At 35.1% G+C, this 22,988-nt stretch overlaps 1 protein-coding gene and 1 long non-coding RNA gene across 4 annotated transcripts in view; both read left to right on the top strand.

The window, feature by feature from the left end:
* The first annotated feature begins 2,366 nt into the window (after positions 1-2,366).
* On the top strand, positions 2,367-5,254 carry LOC141385747 (uncharacterized). Of its 2 annotated transcripts, none has more exons than XR_012406679.1 (5): positions 2,367-2,513; positions 3,222-3,338; positions 3,431-3,472; positions 3,794-3,880; positions 4,264-5,254. It is a non-coding gene; the product is annotated as an uncharacterized lncRNA (long non-coding RNA). The 2 variants fall into 2 exon arrangements; XR_012406680.1 differs by having other exon boundaries at positions 2,468-2,615.
* Positions 5,255-14,178: 8,924 nt separating this feature from the next.
* The window catches only part of nipbla (NIPBL cohesin loading factor a), a 94,271-nt gene continuing 85,461 nt past the window's right edge, over positions 14,179-22,988 (top strand). Inside the window, exons 1-3 of one of the 2 annotated variants that reach the window (XM_009301188.5) lie at positions 14,179-15,215; positions 16,429-16,578; positions 20,652-20,817. In XM_009301188.5, the coding sequence (XP_009299463.2) occupies positions 16,515-16,578; positions 20,652-20,817 (230 nt within the window). In that variant the 5' untranslated portion in view covers positions 14,179-15,215; positions 16,429-16,514. 2 annotated transcript variants of the gene reach the window in all.

Genomic DNA, 22,988 nt, shown 5'->3' with positions numbered 1-22,988 from the left:
TGAATACCTTGGATTTTACTACAATCATCAGTGGTGTAATATAATATATCTTGTGTAAAAACTACAGTAATTGAGTAATTTGTTTATATTGCTGTTGTCGTATTACTACATGAATGATTTGGTCAGTTGTGAACGTTTGACATTATTGCAACACAGTGCTTTCCCACACTTTAACCAGAAGAGGTCCTCATCGAGCTCTGATTTAGAAAGCTTCGAGTAACGAACCTTTTTCCGATACAATTGAGTCGAGCGCTTTACTGGTTCAGAAAGCTTCATTTCACCATCACTAAATAATGGCCACTCGTTTTTCTTTACTTAGCTGCTTATTTCTTGCCATAATACAAATTCTAGCAGTCGATTCAGTAGGACTATCAGCTGTGTTTCCACCTGACTTCTGCACAACACAACTGATGGCCCCAACCCCATTTTTAAGGCAAGAAATCCCACTTTTAAACCTGACAGGACACACCTGTGAAGTGAAGAACATTTCAGGTGACGACCACTTGAAGCTCATCAAGAGAATGCCAAGAGTGTGCAAAGCAGTAATCAAAGCAAAAGCTGGCTACTTTGAAGAACCTAGAATATGACATATTTCAGTGGTTTCACTTGTTCTGTTATGTATGTTTTATTCCACATGTGTTCATTCATAGTTTTGATGCCTTCAGTGTGAATCTACAATTTTCATAGTCATGAAAATAAAGAAAACTCTTTGAATGAGAAGGTGTGTCTAAACTTTTGGTCTGTCCTGTATATTTTTAAATGACATGCCTCCCTTTGGAGTGGACTTTGAGATTTGTAACTTTGTTTTGTAACTTTGAAAATGAAATAGCATAATAGGGCTCCTTTAAGATGCAAAGCGAGGCCAGAAACAACAGTGCTGTTCAATGTTTTCATGCTACACCAATTCAGCAGACTTTATCTGTAAACTGGAGTCAAATGCATGAATTGTTTTTGAAAGACTGATGTAATCGCTTTACTTCAAGGCTTTTATAGATGACTGCCAGCCTTAAAAAAAAGAAATCTATAAATAAAATGGGAGTTTTGGCCACGGATGCTGTTTTTTTTATAAGACAAGCCCTTAAGACAGGGGTGTCCATACTCGGTCCTGGAATGCCGGTGACCTGCACTGTTAGACATTTCTGTAAATTACACAGTTATTTACTGTATTTCACCCAGTGTAATACTGCAAATTCCTTTTACGGTAAATAACTGTATTTACCGTTGCATTATGGGAATTTAGTGTGACATCGAACAACATATACAGCGATGTACTGTATTTGTAAAAATTCGTGTATTATACTGTATTTTCCACAACTGCTTCAACGCCACCTTGCGGCGATTCGACTACTCTGCACCACATTTTGCCTGAGGACCCTGGAGCAATTCTGGAGGACAATTTATTAGTGTGCCTGAAGAACATACTGGATTTAACAAACTTTACTCTGGTAAGCTGAGGCAGTGTTTCATTTTACAGAATGTTTTGTGGACGAGAATAGAACAAAGTAAAGTATAAAGTTGGCTATTATTATTTTCTCTGGCTTGGCGTTATTTCGCCTATTTGAGAAATATATCATCTATTAAGATGTTACCTTTATTTAATTTATTACATTAACACTACTAATACTTTAAATAAGACTGTTTATGACTATTAGCCATTGTTCTCGTCATATCTTTTTATTTATTTACATAGGAACCGGTGTTGCAGCGGGTTTTGGTTTAGGAGGGAACCAGAGGTATGCAGACAGTTTTGGAGGACACTTAGCACGAGACAACGGTCCGGCAGAGAATGGCTGTTTCTCAATATGCGTTCTTCAGCGGTCTTGCGTCCTCGTGTTCTCGTGAAACGTCATCATCAGCTGCCTAAGTTCAGTTCCAATACTCAAGACCGCAAGTACGGAGGACGCGTGAAACTTCCCGGATGTGTTCTTGATATCGAGGACGCACTGATGCAGACTTGAGCACCGAGCTCGCTCTGGAAGTCCCAGAAGTCATTGCGACTGGAGGTGGGAAGCGCAGTATTTTATTTAGATTTATTATTAAAGTTTAGAGATATCACTTATTTACCTCAGGAGTTTCCCTATGAAACGGTGAAAGTAAACATTAACATGAACATCTGAATAAAGGAATAAACACATTCATTGTGTTTGTTTGATGAAATTCGTATTAAAATTTGTTTTATTTATATTGTGCAGACTATATTTATAATGTTTTTATGCAAAGTATATATTTTGAAGAGGGGGGAAACAATAAATCGTTGTATGAAGGCTGTAATGTTTAAATAATTTCCATTTAAAACGCGTGAAGGTCACATGACCATCAGGAAGAACGCAGCATCCCATTTCTCAAAGGACGCGTTCTCTGTCCTCGCGGTCTCCTGAGTTCGTTCTTCCGAGGACACCTGGCAAGACCGCACTCTACAAGAACGCAAGTCCATTCTCTGCGTTCTTGGAATTGAGAAACAGCCAATGTTTTCCCCCAGAAGAATATGAATGAAAGACCATCAAATAATCCAGGTAAAAGCGCGTCTGTCTGTGCTGACAACACTCGACATTGATTTGAGCACCTCTATTAGCATTTGTTTGCTCGGCAACATTGGCTGAAGCGATCTTAAAATGGTAATGTTAACTGTTAGCTAAACTGAGCTAAGTTTATACTGAATTGGACTCAAACTCATTTTAACGTGCAACGTTTAACTTATATTGATTTATACTATATATATTAGATGTTGTGAACTTATTTTTCTCTGGTTTAGAGTAACTTATAACGTTAGCTTGAGAAAAAAACATCGCGACGTAACCTATAAGAACGTTAACGTAAATCTATACAATATGCATAGAGGTAAAGTTGGTTTTATATTCACACATTCGTTCATTTAGAAGACTCTATACTGTTTACCATGTTACTTTGAATATTCGATCAGAATTAGCATGCCAGTATCACTTGAAATCAACATTAACACTGTTTATTTGACCGTGAACATGTTGTACTTTGATAGTCATTAGCTGCTAAAATGATTTCGCTATTTAGAGTTTGCAAATAATACTTTTATGAAATTAAATTATTAAGGAGGAAGTCTGAATCTGCTAATATAAAACCAATTTTACCATGCATTATGCTAATAACCACGTTTTTGCTATTTATTGTTTGCTAATTATTTCTTTATCACAACTCTTGACATTTGGTTTAACATAATTGTTACCATTATATTTTTTTCTGTTTAGATATGGCACTGGCACAGCAGCAGGTTTTGTCTGAAGAAACAAACAGCATTTCGGAGGAACATCTTGATCAGCACAGCCTTATGCTTAAAAAATAAGCAAGACCAGTAAGCAACCAAGGTAAACAAATAAAAAAAAAGTTGTATGGAGGTTGTGGATTGTAGCATGGTATTCTTATCTGTATTTTTGGCTTTTTTATGGTCTCAATATAGAATACTGGGAGCCTGCCTGTGCAAACTGGACCTCATACAACAGTAAGTACTGTACATCTATTTGTTTCTCAATATAGTAACGTTACTTTTAATAAAAAATGTGTCACATGTTTAGTTGCTAGCTAAATAAAAAAATCTTTTTCCCTTTTTTATTAAACCATTTAGTAGGGTTTTTTTTCATCTTTGTTTATAATATTTTTGAGCAGATTGAGGTCTGTCATGGGTCAGACATTTCAAAATACAATAATTAGTATTGGGATACATGCATTTGTCTATGTATTAAATGTCTTTTTCCCCATTTCATGTTGCCTAAATATTTTGTAATAAATAAAATAATACAATTTTTTGTATAAATAATTCCAGAGGATGAAACAAAATGCACAGCAACAACCAGAGTGAGCCAGAAGATAGCAGGAGAAATACTGAAGAGAATGACAACCATGAACAACAGTGAGTTATCCTTCTTTCACCAGCTAACTGAGAACTTGGATTAGGTGAGACACTTTCAATAATTGTATCAGTATTCAGTCAGTTTTAGTTTATTAGGAATACATAAAACAAATAATCTAATCTTTCCTGCAGTTAATCAACCCATCACAAATGCTACAATGTTTTTGTAAAACCTTGTTAAGGAAAAAAATAAACAGGACATTCTGGTTAGTTATCTTTTAAACATGGTAGTGAGCAGGTTATGAGCAGGAGCCAGTTGCTCAGTACCAGCTGAAAACTACCCCAACCTAGCTGCCATGCTTCAAAATAATTAACCAGTATATGATTTATTTTTTTAAACAAGCATCTTCTATGCTTATGTTAGTCTGTTTGTCCTTATCCAGAGTTCTTCATAATCCTGGACTGGGCCAAATCCTGACCAGATGCTGTGGTGGTCATGGAGGAGTGAATCCTAAAAGACACACGCGATCAATGAGTTTCCGCATTGATCCAATGGGCCAGCCTGACCACCCGCTGGTGAACTTTCAAGCCTCCGGTGCCTAGACTGCGGCCTTGCACAAGTTTGGCTAGAGGAGCACTGGTCGTGCCCAACTGAGCCTGGTATCTCTCAAAGGATTTTATTCTACACTTTCGTCAGTTGGTGAAGTTTCTTTCATGCCACTGTCGCCACTGGATCGCTTGGCTACGATTGGTGGATCGGTGGATTTGCTCTTCAGTGTTTGGACTTTCAGCAGTGACATTTACTGCTTCAATTCTGAAAACTGGACTGAAGCAGCTTCAATTTACAAGAACTTCTATGTTAAGCTGCTTTGACATCATTGATATACATTGTAAAAGTGCAATAGAAATAAAGATGAATTGCATTTGAACATGTGAATTCAGACCTTGTTGAGCATTTGACACCAGAATTAGTAATATTTTAAAGTTGGGTTGTTTCTGAGTCCGCTAATAGTTACAAATATTTATTTTTCCAACAATATGCAATTCAGAAGTTTAAATTTTTATTGTACATGTATGTTCTAGTGCTTTGTGTGATTTATTTATTTTTAATGTGTTGATTTTATTGCTTAATGTAATTTTCACACATTTTCCTTAAATGCTTTAAGCATTATTAATGTTTTAAAGAATGGAATATTTTGTAATTGTGTCTGGTTTAATGTCAGTAGTACTTAGTACAATTGGGTTTTTTTTCTCAACAATATGCAGGTCAGACACTTAAATTAGTTTTGTACATGTATGTTAATGTGCTTTGTCATTTTCAATGTTTTTTTTCTAAAAATAAAATATTTTGAATGATTGAAATGTAATGTTTTTACACATTTTTAAGCTTGTTTTAAGCATCTCCAATGTTTTAAATAAAGAGTGTTTATTTTGTTAATATTTTGTAATTGTGTCTTTTTTAGGTCTATAGTATTAAAATAATATTAATAAAATTATATTATAAAATATTTAGGACAAAATTAAAAGGTTTACAGTAGCTAACTGTTAACTTAGGTTTTTACAGTAGTTAACCATTTTCAGACACTACGGTAACATGCTGTAAACGGATTTACAGTTGTATACTGTAAATCTAAAATACAGTAACTTACTGGCAACAGTGTTGCCAGTAAGTTACTGTAAAAACCCTTTGAAATGTCTAACAGTGTGGAGAGTTTAGCTCCAACCCTAATCAAACACACCTGAACTAGCTAATCAAGCTCTTACTAGATCAGGGGTGTCAAACTCAATTCCTGGAGGGCCGAAGCCCTACACAGTTTAGTTCCAACCCTGCTCCAACACACTTACCTGTAGGTTTCAAACAAGCCTGAAGGACTCAACTAGTTTGATCAGGTGTGTTTAATTAGGGTTGGAACTAAACTGTGCAGAGCTGCGGCCCTTTTGGAACTGAGTTTGACACCTGTGTACTAGATGTACTAGAAACTTGTGTTGAGGCAAGTTGGAGCTAAACTTAGCAGGACACCGGCCCTCCAGGACCGAGTTTAAACACCCCTGCCTTAAGAGAACACTTATCTCTAATAATTGATTCCTTTGCCATGACGACAGTTCATAATATTTGACTAGATCTTTTTCAAGATACTAGTATTCATGTTTAAAGGCTTAACTAGGTTAAATATTTAGGCCAGGGGTGTCCAAACTCGCTTCTGGAGGGCCAGTGCCCTGCAAAGATTAGTTCCAACCCCATTAGACACACCTGGGCTAGCTAATCAAGCTCTTATAGGCTTTCTAGAAACACCCATGCTGGCGTGTTGAGGCAAGTTGGAGCTAAAATTTGCAGGACACTTTCCTTCCAGGCGGAGTTTGGACACCCCTGAGTTAGGCAAGTCATTATATAATGATGGTTTGTTCTGTAGACAATCAAAAAAATAAATATCGCTTAATATTGCTAATAATTTTTACCCTAATATTGTTTTAAAAATGTAGTAACATGTAGTGCTTTTATTCTAGCCGAAATAAAACAAATAAGCCAGAAAAAGAAATATTATCAGACATACTGTTGAAAATTCCTTGCTCTGTTAAACATAATTTGAAAAATATTTGAAAAAGGAAAAAGTTAATAATAATTTAAATAATAATTGTATAATAAAAATAATTAAGCTAATAATTTTGTCTTCATCTGTATGTGTTTGTTAATGCTGGGCATACTCACACACAATCATCAGTTCTGCACAAGACTTTTGGCCAGCGGAGAAATTAAAATGTTCGTGCCCAACTGAGTCTGGTTCTCTCAAGGTTTTTTTTCTTCACTCCCATCAGGTAAAGTTTTTTTTCCCTCTCCGCTGTCGCCACTGGCTCGCATGGTTCAGGATTGGTAGAGCTACGCATCGATGAATTTGCTCTTCAGTGTTTGAACTTTCAGTAATGATTAAATCACACTGAACTGAGCTAAACTGAACTGAACTGAACTTAAACACTAAAAACTGAACTACACTGTTCCAGTTACTATGAGCATTTATGTGAAGCTGCTTTGACACAATCTACATTGTAAAAGCGCTATACAAATAAAGCTGAATTGAATTGAATTGATTTATAATATAGCACCACCCGGTTTAGCAGAATTACACTGACGCTCAGCTGACAGTGGCACATCGTTGACATTATTCAACTCTTCGCTTATACACTTATCAAGAACTCTGTGTTTCTGCCTTAAAAGAATGTATGATATTATCTCTGCATGTCAGGATCTTGCTGGAACTATTTTATCATCCTTCTGAACATGTGCTATTCCTTCAGCAGTGTTAGCATGATTATGGTTTTACTCAGTATATAATAATGACACATTACATTAGATTAAATTTAACTTTATTGTCTTTGTGTTAGTATTTATTTTTATTTATTTATGTTTTAATGCTGCAATGCAGTGGTGCAGTGGGTAGCACAGTCGCCTCACAGCAAAAAGGTCACTGGTTCGAATCCCCGCTGGGTCAGTTGGCATTTCTGTGTGGAGTTTGCATGTTCTCCCCGTGTTGGTGTGGGTTTCCTCCAGGGCCCTGTTTTAAAAGTAATCCACTAGGATTTTGGAAAGCGGATTGGATCAAATCTTGAAAATGGGATTTAATTCCCAATAATGAAAACTTAAAAAAAAAAATCAAATAATACTATATTTAAATCATGCAGTATCTTACCAGATATCCTATTTATCCATAAGGTTTTAATTATATTTGTTCATCCGTCAGGATACAGTGATTAGGCTTTAACGTATTCAGCCTTTCAGTATAGGCCTACAGCAAAGTACAGTAAAATAATCCCCCAAACAGCTGTCAAAATTGACCAAAAACAACACATTTCATTCTGTCACTAGTTGATATATGCATATATTTATCACAATGTGATAAATATATGCATATATCTACAAAGTGACTTCTGGCCTAGCACCTTCTTATCTGCACTCACTTCTGCAGATCTATGTGCCCTCCAGAAACTTGCGTTCTGTGAATGAACGTCGCCTCGTGGTTCCATCCCAAAGAGGAAAAAAATCACTTTCGCGAACGCTCACGCTCAATCTGCCCAGTTGGTGGAATGAACTCCCTAACTGCATCAGAAAAGCAGAGTCACTCGCTATTTTCAAGAAACGACTAAAAACTCAACTATTTAGTCTCCACTTCACTTCCTAATCTGCAATTGCCTATTTGAATATCACACTAACTGTACAAAAAAAAAAAAAAAAAAAAAAAAAAAATTACTAACACTTCCCTTCTTAGACTTTACAGACCTGAAACTTGCCTTTAGTACTTATTCATTGTTGCACTTAGTGGTGTAAATTGCTTCCTTGTCCTCATTTGTAAGTCGCTTTGGATAAAAGCGTCTGCTAAATGACTAAATGTAAATGTAAATGCAATGGAAAATATTTGTGTTTTTAGAATATAATGCATGCAGTGATTACAACATAACCAAAAAATGCAAAGAATGGCAATCACTGATTTGTGAAATCCTTTTCAACAATTGCAAAAAAAAAATAACTGAAAGGGCAGAAGCACAGCTTTATCTGGCAGAGGAACAACTGACTCTGACCAAACTGCAGCAAACCAAGGCCAGACTTGAGATCCGCCTCCTAAAGGCTACGCTCAGACAAGCTGCTCTCTCCACATCAGATGAGGAAGTCCGAAATTATTGTGGAGTTTTTGACATTAAGTCTTTTTTCTTATTCTTTTCTTATTTGTACAGTGTTCGTGTTGTAAATCTCAGATAAGCGGAGTGCTGGAAGAGGACGGGTGGGGTTTTTCCAAATCGTACTAAATTGTATGAATTAGATTGTACAAATTCATGCGAATTAGCCACTAAAATAAAAAGTTACGCATTGCAATGAGATTGCCCAGGTTTTTCTTGTTTTTTTTTTTTTTTTAAATGTGTGTTTTTATTTTAAAGAAAAATAAAGTTATATTGACCCCCACACTGGCTATTCTAATTGCCTCTCTTTACATATCTATAGTTCCTATCCTGTTTGAGCACTGGTTATCCACATTTAAAGATCCTGAAAAGTTCCTATCCGGATCAGATTGATCCAATCCGATGTTGCTTTGAAAAACTGGCTCAAAAAGTAAGCTGGATTACATATTTATGGATCGCAAAAAAAAAAAAAAAAAAAAAAAAAAGGATTACTGAATTCGGATGAAAGTATTTTTTGAAAAACCAGGCATAGGTGCTCCAGTTTCCCCCTCAGTACAAAGGCATGTGGTATAGGTGAATTGGGAAAGCTAATTTGACTATAGTGAATGAGAGTGTGTGGGTGTTTCCCAGTGAGGGGAAGGGCATCTGCTGCATAAAACGTATGCTGGAGGTTAGTTGGTTGGCAGTTAGTTTCGCTGTGGCGACCCCTGATTAATAAAGGGACCAACCCAAAAAGAAAATGAATGTTTTAATGCCACATCAGCAGCATGGGCTATAATCATGGCAAAACTAAACAATCACATTGGTTTCTTAATAAATAGTCATTGTACAAAAAACATACAAATAACAACAACACTGAAAAAGAGTCATATATAATCATTTATCACTGTGTTAATACAGAACCAATGAAATGTGCAGTGTTTCACCTATAGTTTCATTCTTTAGTCAAAATAGAGCTTATGTAGTCAATAAACCTTCATTTATTTGTTAATTTTCCTCCGGCTTAGCCCCTTTACACATATGGGGTATTAGTGTTTGAGTGTGTATGGATGTTTTTCAGTACTGGGTTGCAGCTGGAAGGGCATCCATTGTGTAAAACATATGCTGGATAAGTTGGCGGTTCATTCCGCTGTGGCGACCCCTGATGAATAAAGGGACTAAGCCGAAGGAAAATTATTGAATGAGTGTTTTAAGTCCGGTTAATTGACGTACGTTGAAATGACTTGTAAAGTTCATTTAATTCAACTTAAAAAATGTAATGCTGCAACAAATTTGTAGACGTTTGAAGAGTTCAGATGCCAAAGCCTCTAAATGCCATCATTCTTAAATTAAGCATATTTTTAGGCTCCTCTGTGAAGGTAAAGTAATTTCACTTTTATGGCAAAGAATAAGTTATTTTCATTCATTCATTTTCTTTTCGGCTTAGTCCCTTTATTAATCCGGGGTCGTCACAGCGGAATGAACCGCCAACTTATCCTCATGTGCAAGACTTTTGTGCTGTTAGCAACAAACTCAGCTGCTTAAGATGCATAAAAACTGAAAGTTTTCCAATAAATGAGAGAAGAAAAAACATGAAAGAATATTAACTGAATGAAATACAAAACAATCCAAAACACCCCCTTAAAACAATTTATTTATCGGGGTTCACCACAGCAGAATGAACCGCCAACTATTCCAGCATATGTTTTACACAGCGGATGCCCTTCCAGCCGTAACCCAGTACTGGGAAACACCCATACACACTCCTTCACACACACACACACACACAATTATACACTACGGCTAATTTAGTTCATCCAATTCTTCTATAGTATGTTTTTGGACTGTGGGGGGAAACCGGAGCACCCGGAGGAAACCCACGCCAACATGGGGAGAACATGCAAACTCCACACAGAAACGCTACCTGACCCACTCGAACCAATAATTTTCTTGCTGTCAGGCGCCTCCTTAAAGAATATGCACAAGTAAACAGGTTTTCAGTCTAAAGCTTTCATGTTTTTACTGACATTTATACGCTACATGTGGATATTATGCGTCTATTCTCATATTCTTGACTTTAAAAGACTAATGAAGCCAAATGAAACTGTTAATCCGCTACAGGGTTGCTCACTGGCCTTTATCGTTATACTCAGTCGCCATCCAGTGGAGGAAAGTGGAGCTACACAAAGGCTCAAAGGACAGAGCTCTAGGTCAAGTTATAATAATCCTTCGGCTTAGTCCCTTTATTTATCAAGGGCCGCCACAGCGGAATGAACCGCCAACTTATCCAGCATTTGTTTTACATAGCGGATTCCCTTTCAGCTTCAACCCAGTACTGGGAAACACCCATACACACTCACTCACACATACACTTATTGTGTAGTTTATTCAGTTCGCCTAAAGCGCATGTCTTTGGACTCTGGAGGAAACCCACACGAACACGGGAAGAACATGCAAACTCCACACAGAAATGTCAACTGACCCAGCCGAGACTCGAACCAGCGACTTTCTTGCAGTGAGTTATAATAACCCTTCATTTTATTCTGATTAAAATCAACTGCTGAAACAAAAACAAGTGATTAAGACCATAGTATTATAGCCTACTATTAATTCTTATTCTTAGGATTATTTTTATATTTTTTCAAGTTAAAGCATCGACACCCTTAATAGAGGATAAGGAATGCCCTAAATCAGATTAAAAGTGATTTAATAATAATAATATGTTTTAATACAGCACATTTCAGCTCCCAATGTTGCTTCATGCCGTAGATTATTAAACAACATATATAAATACAGTATATACAGTTAAAGTTAGAATTATTAGCCCACCTGAATTATTAGAGCACCTGTTTATTTTTTTCCCCAATTTCTATTTAAAGGGGAGCAGATTTTGTCAACTGATTTCTAATCATAATAGATTTAATAACTCATCTCTAATAACTGATTTATTTTATCTTTGCCATGATGACAGTAAATAATATTTGACCAGATATTTTTCAAGGCACTTCTATACAGCTTAAAATGACATTTAAAGGCTTAGTTAGGTTAATTAAGTTAACTAGGCAGGTTAGGGCAATTAGGCAAGTGTTTCTAACGATGGTTTGTCTGTAGACTATCGAAAATATATAGCTTAAAGGGGCTCATAATTTTGTCCTTAAAATGGTGTTTAAAAAATTAAAACTGCTTTTATTGTACACGAAACAAAACAAATAAGACTTTCTCCAGAAGAAAAAATATTATCAGACACACTGAGAAAATTTCCTTGCACTTTTCAACATTATTTGGAAAACATAAGAAAAATGTAAAAATTCAATGGGGGTGGGGGATGGTGGGATAATTCTGACTTCAACTATACAGCAAAAGAAAACAACATAATCAGGTTAGATCTGATACACCATTGATTAGAATATAGAGGCAGTGCTGGATAATGATTACATCAATCTGGATTACAAAAATGCATATTAAAATTAGTTGTTTTAAATCGTGCATAATCAGATGGCTGTAAGTCATTTGAAATTTTATCCTCCTCTGTTTTTTTCTTATTATGTTTTAATTTCTAAAAGATTCACTGTTGTATTGTGCAGTTTTGATTATTCACCATATAGAATAGTCATGAAAATGCCATGCTCCTGGGTTTGATTAATATTTGATTATATTTATTGTTCATGTGATGCATGTATACACATTTTGGTGTTTTTATTTTGATAAAATAATTTAATCCTATTTCATATTTTTTATTATTTAATTACTAACTGGGTGACGCAGTGGCGCAGTAGGTAGTGCTGTCGCCTCACAGCAAGAAGGTTGCTGTTTCAAGCCTTGGCTGGGTCAGTTGGCGTTTCTGTGTGGAGTTTGCATGTTCTCCCCGTGTTCGTGTGGGTATCCTCCACAGTCCAAAGACATGTAGGTGAATTGGGTAGGCTAAATTGTCCATAGAGTATTAGTGTGAATGAGTGTGTATGGTTGTTTCCCAGAGATGGATTGCGGCTGGAAGGGCATCCGCTGCGTAAAAACGTGCTGGATAAGTTGGCGGTTCATTCCGCTGTGGCAACCCCGGATTAATAAAGGGACTAAGCCGAAAAGAAAATGAATGAATGAATAATTACTAACTTTCCATAATTTACCTGCAGTTTGGGAACACCTGGCGTAATGTGATATTTGATATGTTTGACAATCATTTATTTGTTTTAATTATTTGCTTAATAACAAAAGTTAAATTTGTGTTGTCAAATTAAAAAAAATATCTGTCTATAATTTCATTATTCGATGCATAAAGTGGCCTGTTTATGAAGCGTGTTTATTGACCTGGTGCTTTTCATAAGATTTCTATTGATTTATTTAGTAAATTATGAAAATTGTGCTAGCTTTTACATATAATATTTAAAGTTATTTAAAATTAGTCCAATCAAAAATCCTCTCTGATTGATTACAGCACTGACAACTATTTTCATCATGTAATTTGTTATCAGTAATGGATCATGCATAATATATACACTCTAAAAACAATGAGTAATTTATTTAATTCTATGGTTGAGTCAAAATATTTGGTGCTTTTGTTGGATTATTTTTAACCTTTATTGGGTTATTTATTAATAACTCAAACAGTTGGGTTAAATATTTAGTGCTTTGTTGGGTTATTTTTAATCTTTATTGGGTTTTTTTATTTAATAACTCAACCAATTGGGTTAAAATTCAGTCAATTTATTTAGCTGAACAAGAACAGATGTATTAATATGTGTGCGTAATGTTGTTTTGCGTTATAAAGTTTATTTAAGCTCTAAAGCAATAATATATATATATATATATATATATATATATATATATATATATATATATATATATATATATATATATATATAATCAAATTGCCTCTTTGTGTTGTTTTTTTCTATATCCGTTTCACCAGCACTCTTAATTATTGATGATACTTCACAGCCAATCTATATTAAATAGAGAAAAACGCTTAAGTGTCTGGATCTTAAAATGTTCCGGAAATGCAGGGTTTTCAATATTTTTTAAAACTGTCTGTCATTAACTACCACAGCCATAATTATAAAATTAATAGTAGTACTAGTAATAGTAGAAATAGCTATACCAGAATGGAAAAAAAAACATATTATCAAAATAACCCAACGCATTGGGTTAAAATAACACATAGTTGAGAAGGTCCTTAATAACCTATAGTTGGGTTATATATTGGGGTATTTTGTAACTCAACTATTTTAACTGAGTACATTCAGAAGAAATTATATATATATATATATATATATATATATATATATATATATATATATATATATATATATATATATATATATATATATATATATAAAGATTACATAGAGAGAAATAAAAAGGCATTAAAAATATAACAACTTATTTAAAATGTGCTGAAACAACACAATTCTTGAGGTTTTTTTTAGGGGCAGTTTAATTGTTTATGTCGAATCTACATAAATTGTAAAACAGTTCAATTAACTTAATCAGTTTGTGTTGGGACAACATGAAGGAATTGTGTGGAACCCAGCATTTACAGTGTGTTTATTAGATATATTGTCATTATTGCATGTATACTGATGTGGATTACAAAAATACACAATTGAAAAAAGAAGTATTAAATTAATTTTCGCAGCCGACGGAGGAACAGACTGGAAATCGTCCGCAGCACATCTGTGCAATCACGTTATTAATATTTGTATTTCCGGTCAACCTACAATTCCCTCTGACTAGCCACAAAGCATCAGTGGTGGGGCTTTTGTTGGCAAACAAAGGCGCAACGCTAAAGTGTTTCCCGAGCATCCAGGCGACGAGCTAAGACGCGGCCGAATTAAAAGTGTGCTCCATCCCGTTACATGTTTTTAAAAGTGCGATGAGAGAAAGCCTGACCTCCCCCACCCCAGATAAAGATAGAGTTGGCTTGTTGTTAGCTGGCTCGGCTAAACAAACCCCGCTAGCCCGCGCTGATCTTTTTATAGCAGAGAGGGGGAGCCAGAGACTTACAGCAGACCGACTACCAGCCTCTCATCCCAACAACAGTCCCCTTATTTTTTCTTCTTTGAAGTTACCCCAAGCTAAGGTAAATATGAAAGCCTGTCATAAATTCTCCTAAGGCAATCTTCGCGCTCTCTTACCACGTTTTCGACACATTTACGTTTTGTTTTTTCTCGACGGAACGGAGACGAACGTCGCAACGGCTCGGCTAGTGGTTCTCCTCCGGCGCGCCCCCGTGGCGGGAAGCGCGTGACCCGGCGTCGCGCTCGTGCGTCAAGTCCGAGGCTTCAGAAGGCCTCGCGACACAAACACGGGCGACTGTTTTTGTGTGGAAACTCTGACGGGTTGTTTTGTAATGTCTAACGTGTTTTGTAACAACACGAAAACGTTTCTTTGAGTGATGTACAAAGTGGGGGAAGAATGGAGGAAAGCGAAAAGTGTTTTTATTGTTCGCGAGGGGAGATAGAAAGATGTGCGTAGCCGAACTAGCTTAGCTTAGCAGCGGCTATCGTTTGTTTTGACTAAACGACTAAAGTGCTCTCAGACTGTTATTTATATCAAAACTCAATTTGCTATTTGAAAAAACAAGAACACAAGCGGCTCGGGTTTCTGTACGAATTCGCCTATCAGATCAGAGCAATGCTAACTAGCGAGCTTCTGCAAGGAATCTATTAAGTCCCGAGCTAACGCTTTGCTAATAGTCGAAATCATCTCTAAGCATCTCAGGATAACCTTACGAACGGCTTGAACGTTTGTTATGGTAAATATTTACAATCTCTGGTGTTCGTAACTTGGCTATCTTCGTCATGTTTTGAGTCATTACGGTTGAATAAACGTCAGCGAAACGCTTTGAGGATGAATGGTTCCTCTCTCTGGTGATCGACTTGTCAACACTGTGTTTTGGGGCATTTTGTGCCAGCCTGTTTGTAGAGATGTGATGTTTCGTTCTGTTGTAGGACTTGCTCGGTCATTTAATATTATGTTTATTAGCGATTTAGGTTATAATGATATTTATAGGGCATATAAATGCTATTAGAACTTTATCCAAACTGAAAGTCGTCTGTGTTGTTTGTTGAAAGACAAATACAGATTTAATTGCGTTAGATGTTGAAATCATTCCTAACGTAAATGTTCAGTTTTAGTTTCAGATGACTTATTTTTAACATAAAATAATGCATTTAGTTGGTTTCACCGCCGATTGTGGTCATAAAACCTGCGTGTAAGTGATCGGAATGGATTCATGAATATAAACAAGTGAAGTATTGGCATTTAAAGGGCCAGTACACACAAAATCCTCATTTTGCATCGTAATCTGCCCGTCAAACACCAGCACTGGACTGTTTACCTTCCGAATTCGGTTTCACACATGCAAATTGTTCATGAATATTAATGAATCCTAAATAGCCCGGATGCGGAAATGCGTTTGTTGGATACCCTCAGCATCCTCTCTTGAAAACAGATTGTTTGTTTACACTTTTAAATTTGCATTTGTTATTAATCACAAACACACACGTCTTGATTTCTGAGCGCTTATGTGGAATGTTGTTTTGTGTATGGGTAAAATAGTTGATTTTTTTGCATCTCATCTTTTGTGCTTACAATGCGCTGTCCATCTCCCAGCTGTCATTGGTCCCCTGAGGGAGACAGGGTTGTGCTTGCATATCTAACAGAGAGGGGTGTGTCCACAGTTCATCTTCTGTCTGTCCAGTGGGTGTGTCCATCAGGCTGTCTGCACTGTTGTAGATGCTATCTGTCTCTTATAATGCTTCTCTACGTGGCAGCTAGTGTACATAGAAATCAATACACCTGTTACAGACAGTGAGTCTGAGTGGATTCTGCCAGGAAGCATAGTGTCTGTTAATAAATGACTGTAAAAGTTATGTTAATCTATTCAAGAAGAACTCCGTACAAAACAAATGAGGCCTGTAAGATGAAATCCCATGTCACTAAAACATTTTTTCCCCTTTCTTTAGGATTGAGTGAGATGTGAGGGATGGTCAGCGAATAAATATCTCTGTGGATCTCTGTGTGCGTTAGACTTCTGTGCCCAGCCGTCAGTATGAATGGGGACATGCCACATGTGCCCATTACAACCCTTGCTGGGATCGCTGGTCTCACTGACTGTAAGTACATGCATCAGATTACTCATGCTTCATTCGTCTGTCTGCAGTCTCCGCCCACTTTTTCAGCGGGATTGGTTTAAAAACAATATCCCATTCGTTTGTTTTCATTGCAGGAACCATGCAAAACATCGCAGTCCTTTGTTTTTAAGCGTAAAAACCACTGTTTACATTCTTTAATATTTTATTGAACAATTTATAAACGATGCAAATTGTGATTTTTATTTATTTGTTTGTTTGCTTGCTTGTTTGTTTGTTTATTCATTCTTGTCTTTTTCCCTACATTTTTTTGGATCACATTGTAATAACAATGAAACAAAACAAGTTTCAGTGTAAGTTAATGGAGTTTTTTCTGTAAGTTGAGTTTTCAGGAACCCTTTTGAAGGAATCTTTACATTTTTATTCAGTTTTATTCCTGGTAAAATGATTATTATTATTTCTAAAATAACTATAATATTAGCTATACAACAACTACAATAATAATAATATTTGTTTTCTGAAATAATGTATATTTATGAATATGAATATTTAATCACACAGACATGCTCAACATCAGAGATTATTCTCATTTGGTCTTTCTGCAGTTTGATGATCTGGAATGATTAAGGGAAATTTAGATTTATTCATCAATACTACGTCAGCATACTATATAATAATGTTAATTCAGTTTTTATGACTGGATTCCACAATCCCATTCATGTTTTCTGCATCATTGGGCCCTAGTTAATTCGTCAGTAAATATAAATGTAAAACTATGCAATTAAAAACTTGACTTTTTAGTGACTATTCGTTGTGTTTTTCTACATTCAAAACATACATATGTTGAATACTTTTACTTCTTTGTACAAGAAAGTGACTTCTTTGCTTGATGGCATTTTCTGCTGTGTGACTCCCGATGAAGTCATGAATATATTCTGTACACTTTAGACTTAACGATGCTTCAGTTTGTTGTATGATTTATTAGTGGTCTTATCGGTATTGGCCAATAAATGAAAATTTTAATGTTATTGGCCAGATAAAAAAAATAAATAAATATCGGATGATTAATTATGCATTATTTCCACTTGTTGGTTTACTTCAGATGCTTGCTGTTGGCCATGAGGGTTTTGACTGGTGACATTTAGTTTATGCTAAAGGGAAAAGGCATCAGAAATGTTTTCAAACGACTCGTATAGGAGAACGAAAGATTTAGATGTTTTCTGGAAGTTTTTTTATGTTTTGCTACAGTTATTGTTTAAAAATCTAACAAGTTGTCCACTCTGTGTTTTATTTTTGACTTGATTTTTTTTTTATCAAGATTTTGTTTTTTCAGCTTGTATATCGGTTATCGGCTTTCAAATATAGTTGGTTATTGGTTATCCAGATCAGGAAAAATATCATTATCGGTTCATCCCTGATTACACATCAATTTCTGTTGAGATAATGATTGTTTTTAGTCCTATTAAATATAATATTTTAATGCTATGAAAAACTTTCCCCATATAACAGGGTGTTTGCAGGGTTTTAAAAGTCTTAAATTAAGAAACAACATTTTAAATGTGAAAGTCTTAATTTCACTAAATTATGGTGTTTTAGGTCTTAAATAATTTTAAATGCGTCTTAATTTTCCATAGTCCACGTGAAGCTACTCAATTAGTGCAATAAAAAATCCATCAAAATGTTTAACGGAAATTACATTATTATATTTAGCAACTTGGTTTAGTTCTCTTTCTTACAATAACATTTGTTTTAAAAGTATATTTTTGCAAAAATATGTGTTTGAATTTTAAGAGGGTAAAAAAATTTTTTACTGGCCATTAGAAAAAACACTTAGCATTTTGCCCTTTAAGTCTGAAATATCATTCATAATAGTCTTAAAAAGTCTTAAATTTGACTTGGGGAAACCTGCAGAAACCCTGTATAAAACTGTGGGTGCAACAGCTTTAAAAGTCATGCGGATATTGTCTTGTGGGAAAAAGTGTGCAGTTAAAATATTATGCTTTTCCTATTAGCTGTGATAAAGCAGTTCATCTGTAGATACTGTAAAAATGTGATATGCGGCAAAAAGGCTAATTTTCTTGATCTTTAATTTATTTGTTTACATTTTATTTATCATATGCCAATTATTATGAATGATCTGTTTTGCAACATTAAGTGAAAATGCATTTGTCTACATAAGTTTATGTTGTTGTTATAAATTCCTAGATTTACAGAATGTTTAGAAAGTTTTTTTTTTTTTTTAGTTTCTTATGCTTATGAAATGTATTTCTGAAATACTTTTTCTATTTAAAAATAATTTCAAAGGGATAGTTCACCTAAAAATTAAAATTCTGAAATAATTTACTCACCCTATACTTGGTTTTAACATTTATGAGTTTCTTCAGTTAAACACACAAAAGATGATATTTTGAAAAATGTTAGAAACCTGTAACCATTGACTTCCATACTATTTTTTTTTTACTATGGAAGTCAATGGTTACAGGTTTTTAAGCTTTCTTCAAAATATTTTCTTTTGTGTTCAACAGAAGAAATATTCACACGGGGTTTGGAACCTCTCGAGGGTGAGTAAATAGTGAGTAACTTCATTTTTGAGTGACCTATCACTTTATGTTTATAACTTTAATACAAAGCTGCATCACATAATCCTTTAGAAAATCATTCTAATGCTTTAAATTAGGGCTGCACAATATGTTGTTTCAGCTTCGATATCGCAATGTGTGCATTCGCAATAGTCACATCGCAAGATATGCAATGATGAGTCTAAACTACAGTTGACTTAAAGCTACTGAAATGTATTTAATTACTGTATTTACACAGAATCTATATGATTAATACAAAAAACAAAACTTTTACTTGCCCCCACTGGCTGTTTTAAGGAAAAAGTCTTAATTTTGATCTATTTCTTCTGAAGTTAAAAACAACCATATTGTTACTTGATCTAAGAATTTCAGATATTTGGTCTTGAAAAGAGACAAAACAAATAAAAAAAGTTTGCATGTTTTGCATTGTGATTATTCACTTTCTGTACCTGAATCCTGTTAACCCCACCAAGAAAACGTCTTGTGAAACTGTATTCAAATTACAATAATTAATTGCAGAAAAAAATATTGCAGTATCAGATTTTTGCAATATCGTTCCAAAAAACGGAAATAACAGATTTAAAGTTACTTTTTTTCATTGTAAATGTCTTTTCTTGTCAATCAATTTAGTTTTTCTCAAAAATCAAACAAAAACACAAGCAATTTTTTAAAAGTATTTTTTAAGTACGTAATGATGCACATTTTAATTTTAGCTTTAAGCAATTGAATCACGTATTCTTGCACTCTATGATGCAGTTACATTATTTTCTGTGCACAGTGCAAACATATAGAAAGCAATAAGATTTTCCTTATAACTGTTGATATATTGTTTTATCATGAATAGAATGCTTTATTTAATCTCTAATACCAGAACTATCAGTTTTATAAATAATTTTAAAAGGTCTTAATTCCTATGTCCAAGTGTAGCTACCCAGTCGGACCAACACCCAATTACCAATAATTAATCTCAACTTTTTTTTTTATATTAAATTTATATTTATATTAAGTTATTCAGGTTTTTATTTATTGCAAAGAGATACAATTCACAACAGCAGTTAGACATTTTTACCCTGTATAATTCTAAACTTTCAATCCAAATGGTCTTAAGTGTCTTAAAGTCTTAAATTTGATTTGTAGAAACCCTGTAATAGTAATTTTCGAAGTATTTGTTTTGATGTCAAGCGTTAAACATTGGAAGCACATATTTGTGCAATGATGATGACAGATGAATGAATTATTTAGGGATGTACATTTTGGTTATTTACAACAGATACAAATGCAATTCAATAGTTTTCTGATTTGTTTGACAAATGAAACATGCATGTATTTGAAGTGGAACTCTTCTGCAGCAGCAGCGTCTGTATTATCCTCAAGCTTAGCTGCTAAGTTGCATTCATGGGCTATAAAGAGGTTGTGTGTGCATCTCTTGACTGCACTTTAGGCGGCTGTTCGATTTCTACCCTGGGATTTCTTGTAATAAAGAAGCTTAGCCTTATTGTGCTGTGTTTGTGTGTACAGTGTTGAACCAGCTGCCCCTGCCCTCCCCTTTACCGGGCACCACCACTAAGAGCCTGCTGTACAATGGGCGAGTAGCTGAGGACGTGGGGCATCTGTTGGGCTGCAGGGATGAAACTCTGGTCTCTCAGCTCGCCAACAGCCTCAGCCAGGTCTCCACGGAGCACATGTGAGTTTCTGCTTACGTTTGGCTTTTTTTCATACACCACACCTCTGCATGCTTGTTCAAGGGCTACACAATATATACAGTCCAAGTCAAAATGATTAGCTCTCCTGTGAATATCTTTTTCAATTATTTCCCAAATGATGTTTAACAGAGCAAGGAATTTTTCACTGTATTTCCTATTATATATTTTTTTTCTGGAGATTATTTGTTTTATTTCAGCTATAATAAAAGCAGTTTTTAACTTATTTTAAACAATTTTAAGGTCAATATTATTAGCCCGCTTAAGCAATTTATTTTTGATAGTCTGCAGAACAAACCATCGTTATACAGTGATTTGCCTAATTAACCGAGTTAAGCCTTTAAATGTCACTTTAATCTGAATACGAGTGAATATCTGGTCAAATATTATGTGCTGTAATCATGGCAAAGATAAATAAATCAGTTATTAGAAATGAGTTAATAAAACTATTATGTTTAGAAATGTGTTGAAAAAATCTTTCTGTTAAGCACAAATTAGGAAGAAATATACTGTGGGTACGGCTGCTTGATTATGGGAAAAATCATAATTACCATTATTTTGGTCATAATTGTAATCACGATTATTCAAAATGATTATCAGTTGAAGTCAAAATTATTCGCCCTTCTGTGAATTTATTTTTATATACAAATATTTCCCAAATTACGTTTAATAGAGCAATTTTTTACAGTATTCCCTATAATATTTTTTCTTCTGGAGAAAGGCTTATTTGTTTTATTTCAGCTAGAAAAAAAATCAGGTTTAAATATTTTAAAACCTATTTTAATTGGTCAATATTATTAGCCCCTATAAGCAATATATATTTTTGATTGTCTGCAGAAGAAACTACTGTTATACAATGACTTGTCTATTTACTCTAATTAAGCCTTTAAATGTCACTTTAAGCTGAAAACTAGCATCTTGAAAAATTTCTAATAAAATATAATGTGCTGTGATCATAGCAAAGATAAAAGAAATCGGTTATTAGAAATGAGTTAGATTTAGTCATTTAGCAGACGCTTTTATCCAAAGCGACTTACAAATGAGGACAAGGAAGCAATTTACACAACCGAGAGCAACAATGAATAAGTGCTATAAGCAAGTTTCAGGTCTGTAAAGTCTAAGAAGGGAAGTATTAGTAGTATTAGTATTTTTTTTTTGTTTTTTTTTTTTGTACAGTTAGTGTGATATTCAGAGAGGCAATTACAGATTAGGAAGTGTAGTGGAGACTAAATAGTTGAGTTTTTAGTCGTTTCTTAAAAGTAGCGAGTGACTCTGCTGTTCTGATGCAGTTAGGGAGTTCATTCCACCAACTGGGCAGATTGAGCGTGAGCGTTCGCGAAAGTGATTTCTTCCCCCTTTGGGATGGAACCACGAGGCGACGTTCATTCACAGAACGCAAGTTTCTGGAGGGCACATAGATCTGCAGAAGCGAGAGCAGATAAGAAGGAGCAAGGCCAGAAGTCACTTTGTAGGCAAACAAAGATAAAAGAAATCGGTTATTAGAAATGAGCTATTAAATCTGTTTAAACTGTGTTTTAAGCATCTTCACTGTAAGAAAAAAAGTCCTTCAGTCAAGAGCAGCGAGTGGATTTTGCCTTTTTGTTGTTTGATTAATAATAAAAACAGCAGCAGGAATACCGCACTCTGTCACTTTAAGAACAGTGCGGCTCCGATATGGTTTCTCTTTCACGTGTCTTTTGATTCTCAACTTGTTTGTTTATTACACAAATGAGGATTAATATGAATAATCACTAAACACCGTGCATGTATTTGACCATTTAAGCGCTCGCATTAGGATGGCGTTAGATGTGCGTGTGCTCTGCTGTCTGAGGCTAAGCGCGGACCGCGCTCACAGACACACAGAAACACGCACACAACACCTGTCCGAAGCTAAGCGCAGCACGCAAACACACAACAGCACGTGCTCTTTCGCGCTTTTAAGAATATGAATGATGCGCATCCCATGCTGCAGAAGTTACATTACAGCACATCTTTTTAGTCACTTTCACGTGGAACTGGAAAGGAGGCGGTATATGATGGAATAATCGTTTATCTCGATTAATGGTTTTTCATAATCGTTATGAGCCGTAATCGAAATCGAAACCGGATTTTCGATTAATTGCACAGCCCCAACTGTGGGCTAATAATTCTGACT

The sequence above is a fragment of the Danio rerio genome, chromosome 5 (assembly GCF_049306965.1).
Source record: "Danio rerio strain Tuebingen ecotype United States chromosome 5, GRCz12tu, whole genome shotgun sequence".
In the NCBI taxonomy this organism is placed as follows: Eukaryota; Metazoa; Chordata; class Actinopteri; order Cypriniformes; family Danionidae; genus Danio; species Danio rerio.
The sequence above is the reverse complement of the archived record's forward strand: the minus strand, read 5'-3'. Positions and strand labels throughout refer to the sequence as shown.